Source organism: Glandiceps talaboti, chromosome 12 (genome assembly GCF_964340395.1).
Source record: "Glandiceps talaboti chromosome 12, keGlaTala1.1, whole genome shotgun sequence".
Classification (NCBI taxonomy): Eukaryota; Metazoa; Hemichordata; class Enteropneusta; family Spengelidae; genus Glandiceps; species Glandiceps talaboti.
In genome coordinates this window covers 19,143,050-19,159,999 of record NC_135560.1, presented here as the reverse complement: position 1 = coordinate 19,159,999, position 16,950 = coordinate 19,143,050, and the positions used below count along the sequence as shown (strand labels likewise).

Here is a 16,950-nt window from a genome sequence, read left to right as displayed (position 1 = left end):
ACACTGTATAATTGGAACTGTCAATGATGAAATAAAGACATCATACACAACTACATGTATTTGCGTTTGAATAATGAAATATGTGCATACAAAATAAGTTGAAACTTGCATGAGTGATCTAACAGGTCAATTTCATTAATTAATTAATTCTAAAAACAATCATCGACACTCATTAATAATTCTGATAATTTGAACTAAATTACTCATAACAAACATGTCAACCTGCTGTATCTTTATATGGAGACCATTACAAAATAATTGAAACATACTATACATGAACATTTTAACAAGTGTTCACAACTTCATGATCTGTTGACAGCATGTCTTTCCTCTTTGTGAGTTTTTTTGACCATTATACACTTTCTCTTGTACCACCCAAATGGAAAATTATAAAAATTCTATAAAAAAACCATATGTGAAACGATGTAAATGAGGTAATGCTGAAGTAGCAAACTATAGCGATTCATCATACTTAACAGTTGTTAGCCTGGCCTCTCTATCAGACTACAGAGAAATACACACATACTTCAAGTGTCCTCAGTTTTATTGATGATCATGTGAAAAGAAGTAGAGGTTATTGTTCCCACTTCAAGATATATTGAATTGTTCAAAATTCTACAACTGAATACTGTTAAATTGACAATCTCTTTTAAGTATGTGAACGGTTCCATGTGTCTCAGCCTAGAATCCAGGTGATTGGGGATTTTGAACTTTGATTACAAAAACAAAATTCAAAATCCCCATCACTTGGATTCTAGGCTAAATTATGTCTATAGACATTGATAAATTCATAGATATTCATACCTGCCAGCATTTTATCCCAGCTTCATATTATTCCACTGACAATCTATGCAAGCATGTAACCTTGTTAGCTGTGACATTGTGTTCAAGTGCAGGGCTGACAATTAGTAAGATGACCCAGTAAAAACACATATGTTGTACACCTTTAGTCTCAATAGGCTGTACCCTCTCTTTGTACAGCTCAAAAGACAACAATCCTTGCAATATCATACCACGCTTTGTGAACATTCACACACAAGAAGTAGTGCAAACATCCATGAATAGACCCACCCACTATTATACAGTCATGCACTATTCACTGTATACCTTATTATTCTATCCTAACACCACAATCCAATTACTAGACTATCCTCAACAAAGCCAAGGTTCCGGCCACAAAACCACTACTTTGAGTATAGGTTCATTTAAACCAAACTAGAATGATTATTGCTAAGACCTAAAAAGAGAGATACCGTCAGACTCTATTTATATATTTCAAAGGATTTTAATAACTTACCTGCTATTTCGATGGAGGTAGACTTTGGGATCGAACAGCTGCCTCAAAGATTTCATCCATAAAAACAATAACGATGTCATCTACATCAAAAACATTATATTGCCAGCTATAAACTCAGTATTGGTCCTGCGATAATGCTGTCACATTGAAATAACATGCACTCATATGGACTGAATAGAGGATTACAGATGTATGCTCTGCATGTTAAGACAGCCGATTATTAATAACTTACCTTGTGATAGTAAAAACCAGTATAATCTACACAGATTATTAACATATGAATATGTCCTGTCACTTCAGGAGAAATGACCCAATATACTAAACCACCACTAACATAATTTACATATTTTACTACCTTAAGGTAATTAGAATGTCATATCACTGCAGTATAATTAGATGTGAGATCTATCACTGTGTCTCTTTCCCCATGACATTTACTAGCTGTATACAGACTACAAAATAAGCCAAGTCTCTTCTGCCCTTATATATTACATTCTGTACTACCCCAACAGACTACATAATTGGGACTAGAGCTCCTGATCTACGATGTGATACACTGTGACCCCATAATTGTGTCCGAAGATGCATCACTTCTGCTGGTATTTATTCTAATTTAAGTATAGACAGCTACCATACTATTGTATCTAATGCTTTGCATCATTGATTATTCTCACGCTATCCCACTGTCAATTTTTACAATGTATATGAAATTTAGAATACTAAGATGAAGACAAAATATTCAATAATCATGTCTCATAACCATAATGGCGGTTACATTCAGTATGCTAGCAAGAAAATAATTTTTCAAATATTTCCTCACAAAGCTGAAACATGCATATATATAATACTCAAGAAAGTGTACTGAATATTCAGAAGAATATCTTTGCCTCATAATATACAGAATAGTGTATACAGAACAACAAATACTATGCCATCATATTTTGCCCATTGCGAGTTTCTGACTTGAGAAAACAGCCAGTCAATGTTTTCAACTAAATCTAAATCTATAATTGTATAATAGTAACTATATCTACTACATGCATCACATATAATTATGCAAATTGTGTATTCACTTCCTACAAAAGGGTTAACAAATGTATTTCAGTACATCTCTGTGATCGTTCTTCTTTGGCAAATATTGAGTATTAGGGGTTCTCTCTTTTTAATTTCTGGAAAACAATGCAATGGATCTATGTGGCAATTTGTTATATGTATATATGCTAAATTGGACAACTTTGTTGAAATCTACTGGTGAGAAAATTGTGTAACCATTTGGGAATGTAACAGTTGAGGTATCTTGATGGATGGATGTCCTACAGGCACAAATGTGAATGAGGTGTAGGTTATTGTACCAATTCAAGGCAATAGTCAGTATACAAATGTCCATGTGTCTACATGTATTTGCCTTTACTGAATTTAGTAATTAGATGCTAAATATTGACCAAAACTGACAAACTTTCATTGATTCCTGTGACTAGTTGACAAACTGACAAACTGACAATGATTCCTGTAACAAACAAACAAACAAACAAACAAACAAACAAACAAACAAACAAACTAACTAACTAACTAACGAACTAACTAACTAACTTAGTTTATGAATTGACAGACTTTTTAATGATTGTAACTAATTGACAACTGACACTGTTACATATATGATGTAATGAATGAAAGTAAATATTGACCAAAACTGACAATGTTTGCAAACAGTTGCTTAACTCTTACTGTAACAACAGAATGACAATAATGTTGACCTAAACAGACAATCTTTACTCCATCAATGGACTGATAAATCATGTCTCAACGGAAACTACTAAATCATGCCCTGTACAAACAAAAGTCTTAAATTTTGTCACTGTTTTCTTTAAATACAACTAAATTATAACAATGATCACAATGTAAAGAAGGCAGTATAGATTCATTTGATCACTGGACATATTCTGACTAAAAATACTGGTGACATGATTTACAGTCCTATCAATTTACGTTTATGAGCATACACAGGTTGGTTGATCAAGTGAAAAGAAATTCTTTTCATTTGATCAACCAAACTGTGTAATGGATGACATAATTTTACCTGGTAGTGGTACCTCATTTATTAACATTCCAATGCTCACTTCTAGTCGCATCATTCTGGTGACTTGATTGTTAAACATGCTTACAGCCAAATTACTGTGATATATGATAGCTTTATAGCCATTATTTTCTACTGACCTGGACGGGTCTTATTGCCAATAGTGTTTTTCTTCTCAAATGCTCTATACAACTGCTACTGGTTACTGGCAACTATACCGATACACGCAGTTATATACCAATGCTGGCTGAATGTTCATTTCCCCTTAGTCTAGATGCCAATGTGATTTCTAATTACAAACCACGTCTGCTAAAAGTCCCTCAATCAGCACAAAATGTTGTTCATCCAATCAGTGAACCCCAACTGCTATAGTGACAACAGTGTATACATGTAAGTAGCATCCTGTGCTGACAAATATACCATATTTGGACTTTACATAAGTCAATTGCCCAAATAAACACTAACTTTATGAGGGACTGTATTATTGGTTGGAATTTTGTGATTGATTGTAACAAAGACATGAAATTAATGACTGTGTGTGGGTGGCTGTGGATGAATTTTAAATTTCATCTCATACATCTCAGGACTTCTAGCACAGGGTGCTCAGGCTCATTTAGTTCTGTTTACAAATATAAACAAAACAAAATAAACATACAAGTAAACAAAGAAAACAAACAAACAAACAAATAAACAAGTAAACAAACAAACAAACACAAAATAAACTGACAAATGAGTAGATACATACATGAGTAAACGACAACAAACCAACGAACAACCAAACACAAAAAAATTTACATGGTTAAACCCCAGATTTTTTTTTCTTGATTTTAACTTACAATGGGCTACATGGAGTAAGTAACAGCAAGATTTTAATTCCATTGTGCATATTACATTAATATATATTGCTTGCTTAAGTATGAATGCATGCGTGTTCTGGTTTGATAAAGTGACAAAACTACTGTAGACATTTTCAGAGTCGTATGATTTTTATTCACCCATTTTACTTTAATTCACCCAATAGTCATTAAATGCATCTACATGGACGTAAGTCTTTTGGGGCACACTTTTTTGAAAGTTATGAAAAGGCTAAATTTACATCCATCCTTGGGGGAAACACTTTTTTAGAAATGCTGGCCATTCAGAGAAACTGGAAGTAATACGTCTCAATGAGAGGTTCTGTCAAATATATAACACAATCATCTGACTGACATCACCATCACATAATGGAGATCAATTATCCTAGCCTGATCAAATCATGTTTTTTTTCTAATTCATCTCCAGAGTATTTCACTGCTAACACATCAGGATGCTGACACAGTATGTAATTAACCTACAATGTAAAGGTTATCCGGGAACAGTGCGCCTTCTAAGCCAATTTGATGTGCTAATGTTGCACAACAATTTCTTGTAGACAAACTATTACCAGTCTTTCATGTTCCTCTATTCCTTATATTATGTGGTCAGTATGTTATATTTTTCATCAATTTGATTCACGACAATCAAAGTTGAATTTTATTTAGAGAACAAAATGGCAAGGAACCAATATGAGGCGTATAATTCTGTTACAGGATACAGCATTGATTTCTAGCTAAATTAGATGTACACACAAACTATTTTTTAAAAGGAAGATACAAATAACCTATATTAAAAATATCAATTCACCTAATATAATGTACAGGCACTGGATATAATTCTTTGAACTACAGAATGTAAATGTAAACATTACATTGCACCCTTTCATTTCTTCACTCTATCCCTGATGAAAATGTTGAATGTTCACAACATCTAGTACTTAGTAATGAAATTTCTACTCACAGAGTCAAAATATTTCTTGGAAGTGAATCCCAATTTTTGCCGATGTCTTGTCAGCATTGTCAGGGGTGTACTACAATGGCTAGTTGTCATGTATAGTATACCCCTGATGATGCTGAAGAGATGTCGGCGAAAATTTGGGATTTACTTCCAAGAAATAATTTGACTGTGAGTAGAAATTTCACTACCAAGTATGAACCAAGAGTCCATGAACATTCATTCTTGCATCTAGTAATATACACTGTTGATATCATGTAAGCACAAGCCACTTGCTTAATATCATCCAACTCAACAATTTACTTTTAGTAGGAGCACAGCATCAACTCTGATCTAGACACTCTCTTTCTCTTATCTGTGTAGATTATTATTATAGGTAACCTGAACCTTTATCTAAACTCCTGGTACTCAGTTACCTTGTCGTATCTATTAATAGTCTATTTATGATTGTATGATTTTAAAATGGCATCATCTCTGGGGATAGCACTATCTGGTGTTGTAGGTTTATGCAGCATTAGGAATTAGGTATACACTGAAGCATAGCTTACACTAACCCAGAGAGAGTAACTAAATATTTATTCAACTGTATACAATGACATACACTTTCAATATAAACCTACATATCTGGTATGTCATGTATATTGTACAGCTGTTGATGGATATGTGACTGTGAATTGTAATTCTATTGATTATCAGATGAGGTGGTAGTGATTAATGTAATCCATTTCAGCAATTTGATGCAAATCCCTAGGTAAATTTACAGGAAAGGATTACAATGAATACAATTCAGAACGTACATTGTAATTGTGCATGATAGTTTCTCTATTTATTGATATTTAATCATAGTATTTTTACCGGCATAAGGCTAAAAATATTTCAATGTGTGTACATTTACCTGAATTATGAGACAAATTAAAACATTTAAATATAATTCTAGGTAAAATTTTAATTAATTTAAACAGAATCGCATAAGTCTAAACACAACTATGACTACTGCTTGGTATGTATGTGTGTATGTGTGTATGTATGTATGTATGTATGTATGTATGTATGTATGTATGTATGTATGTATGTATGTATGTATGTTAGTATGTATGTATGTATGTATGTATGTATGTATGTATGTATGTATGTATGTATGTATGTATGTATGTATGTATGTATGTATGTATGTACATGTATGTGTGAGAGACAGAGGGAGAGAGAGAGAAAGAGAGAGAGAGAGAGAGAGAGAGAGAGAGAGAGAGAGAGAGAGAGAGAGAGAGAGAGAGAGAGAGAGAGAGAGAGAGAGAGAGAGAGAGAGAGAGAGAGAGAGAGAGAGAGAGAGAGAGAGAGAGGAGAGAGAGAGAGAGGGAGGGAGGGAGGGGAGGGAGGGAGGGAGGGAGGGAGGGAGGGAGGGGAGGGAGGGAGGGAGGGAGAGAGAGAGAGAGAGAGAGAGAGAGAGAGAGAGAGAGAGAGAGAGAGAGAGAGAGAGAGAGAGAGAGAGAGAGAGAGAGAGAGAGAGAGAGAGAGAGGAGAGAGAGAGAGAGAGAGAGAGAGAGAGAGAGAGAGAGAGAGAGAGAGAGAGAGAGAGAGAGAGAGAGAGAGAGAGAGAGAGAGAGAGAGAGAGAGAGAGAGAGAGAGAGAGAGAGAGAGAGACTTCTGTACCTTGTCACTTCTTTTTCTTATCTTGAACATTGTATGGTTAGCTAAATTGAGAGAGACTGACCGTTCATATGAACTGATGCAATAGATATTTGATAAAGGTCAAACTTTGTATTCAACCAAGTGTAGATAAAATAACAAATAGCCTTCCAAGGAAATAATCACCCAAAGACTAATAGAACAAAAGAAGTGAGCCAATAAAGAAATAGATAACAAAAAAGGTAAATAATATTATTTGTTTATGACTTTCTGTTAATTTCACAGGTCATTTTTAATTTTCTCCTAAACTTGTGAAGGTGTTTTGCTAGCATATACTACAGACCATTGCCTAGTGAAATCCATATCAACTCAGTAAAAGACTGACTTTTGCACAATTAAAGTTAAAGACCTTCCTTTTTATGATAACCCTGGCATGCCCTGCCCTTTACTTAGTTTTCAATGTCTTGATTGTCAGTCTGAAAGGTGGCAATAAATTGATTTTGAATAATTCAATGCCTATGTACTCACTGTCTGGTTTAGCCTCAGACCACTTTATAGTGGTCTGAGGTTTAACCTAGTCATAGACCTTCCACCATGGTGGAGGGGCTATGCCATAGTTCATCTTTGTAAACATATCATGTCTGTTAACAATCTGATTAAAATTCGATGTAGATGTTGGCTAATGGTTCATTGCTCTTTTACCTTCCTTATTTTGCCTGAATTGACCTTCATGGTACATGTTTACGTTTTTATCCTGATCGCCTCAGGTTTTAATCAGATTGGTCTGTTAATAACTGTTTATAGTGTTAATGGTTTGATGTGTACCGATTGTTTGCAGTTAACAGTGTACTGTCTCACACCTATTCTTCTTGTGGGCTTTATTATATAAAACAACTTCATTAATTCTTTAAAGTGTCTGCTTAATACAATAGGATGCCTTACAATGACCACTACACTGGATCGATGTACATGCCGGGTGTACACGATGTCCACTAGTAGTAGTACACAGACTAGTACAAGTAGTCATCACCGTATATGCATATATAATAAGGGACCGGACAGAATTTACGGCAGGGGGGGGGCCTGGGGAGAAATTATCTCTGACTTGTTTTTTTTCCTGGCCCCCCCATCCACTGTGACCAAAATTTCACAGCCCCCCCTTTCAAAAGTATAAAAATTTCATGGCCCCCCCCCCAAAAAAAAAAGGAAAAAAAAAGAAAAAAAGTGCGCAATATCCTGCCCCCTACAATAAGTAAAAAGAGTACAAATTTTTTTGTTACTGTAGCACAACTGTAATATGTCTTTTGGTACTACTATTATGTTACTATTTCAGCCCAAACAACTTTAATAGTAGTTGTAGAGGAAGTTTTTTAGAAAACAAAACAAAATAAAACATTTTGACCATACATGTAATCATACACATGTGGTATAATCTTGTTTATTTCCCAACTAGACACCATAAGTAGTCATCACTTAATACCTAGGCATTTGATGTGGTGGTTTTAACTGTCATTCACTGATACATACACAGAAACACAGACACAGAGTAAACACACATTCACATGCGTGATTTGTGAAAAACTGTAGTGGGGACATTTGTGGGGAGTATCTAAGGACATCACATCACCTACATAGTGTATTCAAATATCTATTTATACTCATAACACAATAACTATCTAATGTCAGACATTTGTGATGTCATGAAGTGCTAGCAAACTAAGGATTTTATGCACACTGAGGTCTGACAAATATAGCTTTCACTTTCCTACACCAAATGCACTACCAATACACATGTAAATGTAAGACATTTGTGACTTCATGAAAGTGCAAAGAAATTCAGAATGTTGTGGAATACTTAGATGTAATCAATATGCTTTCAGTTCCAAAACCATACATATTTAAACCTATAGTGTCAGGCATTTGTGACTTCATGATGAGGACAGCAAATTCAGAATTGTATTCAATACACTGTACAGTGATCATATACGGCCAGAAGGCAACTACCAAAGTTAGTGCAAAGTCACTGATGAAAAAACACTTAACACCACGCAGACATCTAAATGCTTTACAATATTTAGTACAGATAGATGCATTTGATGATGCTGAGGAGGGAAATAGTTTAATTTCACTGGTTTTAGATAGAAAGAAAGACAAGTCTTGCCTCACATCTTCAGACTCTAGTGAGTCTGAGAGTGAAACTCAAGAATAGTGTCAAGGAAAGAAATAAAACACCTATCTAAATCAGGTCCTATGCTAGTATATATATATATATATATATATATATATATATATATATATATATATATATATATATATATATATATATATATATATCTTTGATGGTAATTACACACTGAACCTGTTTCCACAGTACTAAAATGTATGTATGTATGTATGTATACATATGTGTGTGTGTAAGTGTGTGTGTGTGTGTGTGAACAACTTGGAGTATATAAGAGTAATGCAGGGTGTATCAAATTAATCTTGAGTAGTGTTTTTATGCTTCACTAAATAGGTACATACAAACGTACACACATTCATTTTAATACATAAATGAAAGTGTAGACATTCAATTAAAGGCGATATCAAGTGCTATCTCATGCAATGCTAAATTTTCTAACATATTAATTTTTTTCAATGACAAAATATTTCGCGGCCCCCCCTTTCAAACCATGAGAATTTTCATGGCCCCCCCTTCAAGCCTCCCATTTTTTTCATGGCCCCCCCAATTTCTCCCCAGGCCCCCCCTCTGCCGTAAATTCTGTCCGGTCCCTAAGTGACACACCCATTTTATTGCCTTGATAGCCAATGGTTTGCAAAGCTGTGCATGTTACAGGAACAACTGAGATACACTCCATAGCACCAAGCAACAACTTTCCTTTCATGTTTACGTTTACAAACTTTGCGTTTTTCGCTACACGTCATGCATGATAGTCAAACATTTGAAGACTTGCAGCTGACTAGTCTTGAAGAATGCAGGAGGCAACCTATCAGAAACGTCCAAGTACATATTGTGTGTTGGTATTGAGAACTACAAGTACAACGGTATCGTCAGAATGCCCACACCCAGGCACAGTCTGGCCCCTGGGGTCTGACAACATCACACCGCGTATCGTAAGGTGACGTACGTTCTCAGAATTCGAAAATTTAGACCGACAATTTTTTTCTTTGAGACAAAAAAAAATAATACTGAAAAAAATATATAACATACTTACCGCAATTTCTGGTAATTATTTTTGTTTGGTCACAAATCTCTACAGCAGAAGTCAAAAGTCGTGGATGGCCGAATCGGTTCTGATTATGTTTTGCACAAAACCTCGAATCAGTAAGGAGCAATCGAGATAAAGATGAACTTGTACAAAAAATCGTGCAATAAAACAAATATGTTTGGCTCAAAATCGCCAAAATTTACAGAATTACGTCGTATAACTCGTAAAACACCAGTTGCGACCAGACGACATCTCTGCCGTCTTGACATTGCACCCCCAACTTACACAATACTTTCACTGATCCCCTTATGATGTCGAAAATTAATGCGTGCTAAGTTTCCGTAAAAAGTGAAGGGCGACACCAAATTGTGACTGATATTGTGAAAAGTTCGTGTTGTTTACATGTAAGATGAAGTAAGCTATTCGTGGAAGGACGCTGGAAATATTAAAGTCTAAAATTAACACAGACTTAGCAGGAGATGGATTTTTGCCCTGGATTTTTGGTAATATCATTGCCGGATATCATTGAGGTCATAATGAAAAGTTCAAGGACATAAAGCTATCGCTTGCTTGAGGGGATTCTTTTGTTTTTATTCGTCTCTTTCCTCACACGACATCGTACTGTAAACCCCATGTTTGTGTTTTTGTTTTGGTCACCACTTTCTACGAAGACGTGGGCATGGAATAAAAATATTATTCAAGTAAAAAGAAAGCCCATAAAGCTGATAAAATTGAATTGAACACTGAACACTGGATCGGCTGGCTTCTACATTTCATTTTAATCAGATTACATTAATTACTGCAAAATAGGCCTAGTCTACTTGCCAAATATATAAATTCCTAAAGTTGATGACAAAATTCCTAAAAGTTTGATGACAATGAGTGTCATTTAACAAATTTGAGAGAAGACATTCCTCATTAGATACGTCATGTGACTTCTTAACTACAAATGTCGTGTGATATCTTAGATATACCTATGATTTATATACACTTTTATTGTAAAATATTCTGTCATAAGAACTTGACAGGTTATAACAATACATGTCTGTCGATATTGCAAGATGTACAAGGTTTAATATACATATATAGACAGATAGATATATAATACAGATAGATGGATAGATAGATAGATAGATAGATAGATAGATAGATAGATAGATAGATAGATAGATAGATAGATAGATAGATAGATAGATAGATAGATCATTTCATGATGAATTGACAGACAGATAGATAGGCGGGTAGTTGAACACACACACACACACACACACACACACACACACACACCTGACTGACTGACGGATGGATGGATAGCTTATTAGATAGACACATATAGACAGTCAGATAGATGGATTGATAATTAAATAAGCAGACGAACAAATAACTTGGTCATATGAGCCATTCTCCCAATAGTTTCAAGATACTTGGTAGGCAAATTAGATACATGTATGTGCAAATGATGTCTCATGATCTGAAGCCGACAGAATAAGAACCACATGTCCATCATATGTATGACTACTACAGACTAGCGCCCTCTACCTATTTTATAAATTCAGATTGGTCTTTATAGATGTAATTGTATTGACAACGTACATGTAAGTGGCAAGATAGTCTCTTTGCTTGATAAGCAAAATTTAGTAACTTTTTAACTGGTTCGATGTTTTGATGTGAACTTTAATAAATGTTGGAGAGACTTGGCCATATTGAGTGGAAACTGATTGTATCAGTGGTATGAACAATATCAAGCCTCAGGTAAGCTCATCAAGTTATCCATAAAACGTGTTATGTTTGCAGGAAGGTAGCCCTGCTTGCATATGGGTGGGTCTGTGATGCCATTCTGACTGTTGTCACCTGGAGAGTTTAGGATCACCTGTGACAGCCTGTCACTACGTACCTGTGCCGTGTAGATATTTTTGAAATGATATAGAAGTATAATTTCTGTGAAGTATCGGATTTGGATTGTATTTTCGCACACCAACTGTATGTACATATTGAAGTTGTCATTGCTGAAGTCATAGTACCACTTTTTAGTGATAAATACCAAAGGTTCTGTTCAAAACCTTGTCTACGGCCATACTACATAGAAAAAAACGGTTCTCGTCCGATCACCGAAGTAAAGCTGCGTCGGGCATTGTTAGTACTTGAATGGGAGACTGTCTGGGAATACCATGTGCTGTAGACTTTTTAATTTTTGACCTTTACATTCAATTTACCATTCATCTCGTCTATAATCACACACTCATTCATTTGGAGTAGTCTCATAGGCAGAGCCCCCAGCGGCGAAAGGCTGGGTAACCGAGACTAACCATGCGAATGCACCGTACACTACAGCCATACAAGTAGGGCTAGTGCTTGAACTTGAAGAGTACTTAGAAACTTGATATTTGGTAAACTGAGACCTTGATTGCCACAGTAGTAAGATATTTCATCAAAAATTTATTTTCCTTCAGATGATAAAATAATAATGGTTACACATCATATGTTCACTCTGTGCATGTTGGACAGACAATAACAATTGATAAACATACTACGTATTAGAGACAATTTCTTTGACAAATAAAGACAGATCTTGGTTATAAAATAAGACACCAAAATAAAATAGGTCCATTTTGACATCTGATTGTTAACCAGTATCAAATGAGAGAGTACACAATGGCATTCCTAATGTCCTATATTGAACTGTCATCTTGATTTTGGTGAAGCAAAATGAAAATTTCCGTAAATGGACAATGAAGTTCTATTCTATTCTATTATCCATTGTATAATTTGTATTGGAAAAGTGACTAATCAGTCTATGATTATTACATCTCCAGGGTACCATATCCTAGACATTGTTATCATTGTGAAAAACATCAATAAATTTCACTGGTAATTGTTTTGACCACCACCGTCCGAGTTGTAACACTCTGTTGACTCTGCGTCTCCCAACGGATGAGGTATCATATGTGGCACAACAGCTGTTGTATTGCTCCATGGAGGGTGGGGTCTGCCCGCGGGTGGGGTGATGAACACCCTTGCTCACAATCGTGTAGTATCCGTGTCGAATGTCATTCGAGTTATTGTTGCCATTTCCCTCACACAATCGAGGTGCTAGTACGGCATTTTCTTTGCTACAATATATATATATTCACGATTTTAAAAGTTTTCATCACCGTTGCCTTCTTCAATTCGACGATTATCGTTGTCTTCTGAGCAGTCAATTCGACTAACTTCCGGGAAGTGGCCACCCTGATTCAATCGGTCCAAAAACGAACCTAAAAGTTGCTTGTTCAAGTGATCTGTCTGTGAAGTTTCTCGTGTTGGTGCCTCTTCCTCGCTCTCGGCATTTTCAACTGATTGCTCCATTTCTACGTCGTTTCTACGAGTGGCATCATTGCTGTCTTTCTCGGACGAAAGTGTATCGGCTGTTATTTTGTCGGCCATGTTGTGGAAATGGACAACACCATTGTAAGTAGGTGAACCAATCATTCGACTAATGTATGAGGGGCAAAATAATACTATAAGTAGACTCGATTAGCTTTTTAATATTGTAATGCAAATATGATATATCTTTAACATTTTAAATTTATTTTAACTAATTGTATAGCAGATTAACACTGGATACATACGTCGAAATGCTATGGCAATACACAATATCGTTCACACCCCTACAAAGTACTTGTTCAGCTGCAGTAGGATTGCTCAGTGGAGGAGAGTAACACGAACATAATCGGAGAAATACAGAAGTAAGCAGTGTAGGATGACTTTTCGATGTCATTTCTTTGAAATAGTCAGGTAAACATTCTTTAAATAATACACTTGGCCATACGTGTTCCAATCAGTAACCCCATGGATTAAAAACATTATTAAATAGCTCAAAATGCGATGTCTGTTTAAAATATCACTGGAACTGGAATCCGGAAGGACATTGAAATGATGTACTATTGCAACATACCTTGTAATATAACTCTGAAGATAGTATTTGTAATACCTACTTTACCTATTGGTGTACCATCTCTGAACTACAACTGTGTAATTGTGAACATCGTTTCTTTCATTAGGTGATATTTAACTCAACAATTTCAATGCCCAAAAAATTTAAAGGAGAAAACAGCAAGGCGGCAGTAGCCAGAGCACGCAAAGCTGATGCCAGGGCTGAGGAAGAAGCAAAGAAACAGAAAGCATTAGAAGATGAGTATTGGAAAGATGATGATAAGTTTGTACAGAGGAAACAAGATAGAAAGGTGAGTCTCATAATTGTGAAATAAGTTTGAAATACCAAGCTAGTATCATCCAAACATCTACCACATGTACCCCACACATGTCACTATAATGGAGTATACTATATAGTATTAGTCCAAAGATTATTGGATTCAATACATATATAGTATACTGTATAGATACATAGATGCATATATATATGTACATGCATATACATAAACATATATACAGGACACATGAAGGAGGCAGTCACATTGGAGCCAGTGATCGGTTTATTTAAAGACAAAAACAGGTACATGTATACAAACGTACCATTGTTTTGATAGCTGGCTGAAGTGCCATTTAGATGAATATGAACTGGTTTTATCAACTTTAATATCAGTGATCGCACTACTGTAAGTAAATAGGGATACTGGTTGCAGCATGGTGTTTGTGACAAAGTAACTAAAACAGAAGAAGATATGATACATTTGTTTTCTTTTCCTTGCCAACAGGCTGACAAAGAGAAAAGACGACAAGAAGAGTTAGCAAGAAAATCAGCAGCAAGGAAAGCCCTTGAAGAGGAAGAAGAGTCCCTTGCCAAAACATCAGCTAAAAACCCATCATCTAAGTTGACTAGAACTCAAATACAACAACAATTAGAAAGACAACAACAAGAACAAGGTGTGTAGCTAACTTATATACAAAATTTCTGTCTCCTACATATTTTTCAGTGTTGACCTCTCTTTTGGCCAGAAGTAAGTTACCCAGACTCTCACCACTGAGGGCTCTACTATGAGACAACCGAGATGAGTGTTTAGGGAAATGTAATTCTGAGTTGGTGGCATCAGCTCTCTTTTCCACAGCATTGCATTCTAGGGAATACTTTATGTCCAACTTTGCACACAAGGTCCTTTGTGGCACATTTGCCTGTCACAAGTGATAGATACATATTGATTACAAAGAACGGGCCTTGTAAGCCAATTTTTTCATGACTTGGAAGAAATATACTGCATGACTTCTGGTGCAGACGACTTGTGATTACATTTCCCCAGACTCTTGTCTTGGTTGCCTCATAGTAGAGCCCTCAGCAGTGAGAGTCTGGGTAACCGAGACTCGAAGTAAGACGACCTTGTGTCAGCTATCCTTCCTAAATTTGAACTTACAAACATTTTAATTGATGAAAGATGATATATCCTAATACGATGTATTTAAGAAGTCTAATTGATTGTGTTTTGTTTGATTTAATAACAGCTACTGTAAATAGAAGTCTAAGTCATGATGAAGTACCTCTTGAAGAAAATCCTAATAGGTTATTGGAAGGAGAAGTAGAAGCTAGATCAGTAGAAGATGCCATTGCTGTTTTGAGGTGACTAGTTTTACATTTTTCTCTCTTTATCAGCAATTATTTGCATCTGTCCTTCACATATGCTATTGGTATTTGTACTGCAGTGCAATACCCAAAACAGTGACAACTGTATGCAAATAAGTATTTGACTGTTATATATGAAAGCACAGTATTGTATTTTCTCATGAAATTTGCCGTTTTTGATAGACACATACAATGATAACAGAAGCCCCATGATGTTTGAGTGACAGTATGTACTCAAGGTGTTTGCAGTTATGCTTGTTGTGTTTTCTGCTACATTTGCTTTGTTTCTGAAAGTGTAGTGGCCACAGAACACCACAAGCACTTATGCAAATACCTCAAGTACATCTCACATTGGTACTTGGACAACATAGGGTACAGTCACAGTCATTACCACACTAGTAGTTTGTATTAGTTTTATAGGATGTTTTCATATAATTATCTATATGGAACCTTTCACTGTTCAGTGAATGACACTATTGTCTTTATTTCTAACAGTGTAAGAGAACCCAAGCTAGAAAAACATCCCGAGAAAAGAATCAAAGCTGCATATGCTAAATATGAAGAAGAAAACCTTCCCAAGCTGAAAGCAGAAAATCCTAACATGAGATTATCTCAGTTGAAACAAATGTTGAAAAAGGATTGGATGAAGTCCCCTGAAAACCCTATGAACCAACAAAGTCAGGCATACAATGTCAAAAGATGAAAGAGGAATATAGTTTCTGCACTTCCTGATAATGTATTTTTGGAAAGCTTTTGTGACATGACATTGTGTAGTTTTAGTTGAACATCAGTTAGGGGTAGAACATGCATTTGTCTCGTTGCAGAAACTAGATGCTCAAACTGTGTAGAATTTCACACCCAGGTGGGTTTTCAGTAACTGCAATTTGGATCTGTGTCTGTCTAACTAAAGCTATTGGCATTTCAAACTTATTTTATAACTGCAGATTGGATCTTTGCTCTGCCTTTATTTAACACAATACGTATAATTTAGTGAATTATTTTTAATGCACAACTTTTATTTCAGTAGTTCTTAGATAAACACTGATATCAAGTAAATGTGTTTCAATTATTTTGTATATCAGACTGAGGCCTAGGTCTGCAAAAGAGTTAACAAATTAGAACTCAGAATGTGTTATAATCTGCTTTAAAAGTAGACCTGTCATAAGTTATATACCTCTTGTCTCTCAAGACTACAGATTTGAAAGAAATCTTTCAAGTATGATTTTCACACAAGAAGTGCTTGTTATGTTGTAAACCCCATCAAATAAATAAATAAATGGAAATGTTACAGTGATTAAAGCCCTAGTCTTGTGATTTTTTTCAGTGACATCAACAACTCGATTCCCCATTTTAGACCATTTACACGACTTTAGAAGATCAAATTTTT

General features: G+C 35.4%; 1 protein-coding gene and 1 pseudogene across 1 annotated transcript; both read left to right on the top strand.

The window, feature by feature from the left end:
- Positions 1 to 12,075: 12,075 nt before the first annotated feature.
- Positions 12,076 to 12,194, top strand: LOC144444041 (5S ribosomal RNA; annotated as a pseudogene).
- A 1,425-nt stretch (positions 12,195 to 13,619) lies between these two features.
- Positions 13,620 to 16,845, top strand: LOC144443452 (coiled-coil domain-containing protein 124-like). Its single transcript, XM_078132931.1, has 5 exons — positions 13,620 to 13,786; positions 14,053 to 14,235; positions 14,707 to 14,875; positions 15,446 to 15,560; positions 16,059 to 16,845. Exons 2-5 carry the CDS (start codon positions 14,077 to 14,079, stop codon positions 16,264 to 16,266), a joined length of 651 nt encoding a protein of 216 aa, XP_077989057.1. The 5' UTR covers positions 13,620 to 13,786; positions 14,053 to 14,076; the 3' UTR covers positions 16,267 to 16,845.
- The last annotated feature ends 105 nt before the right edge of the window (positions 16,846 to 16,950 follow it).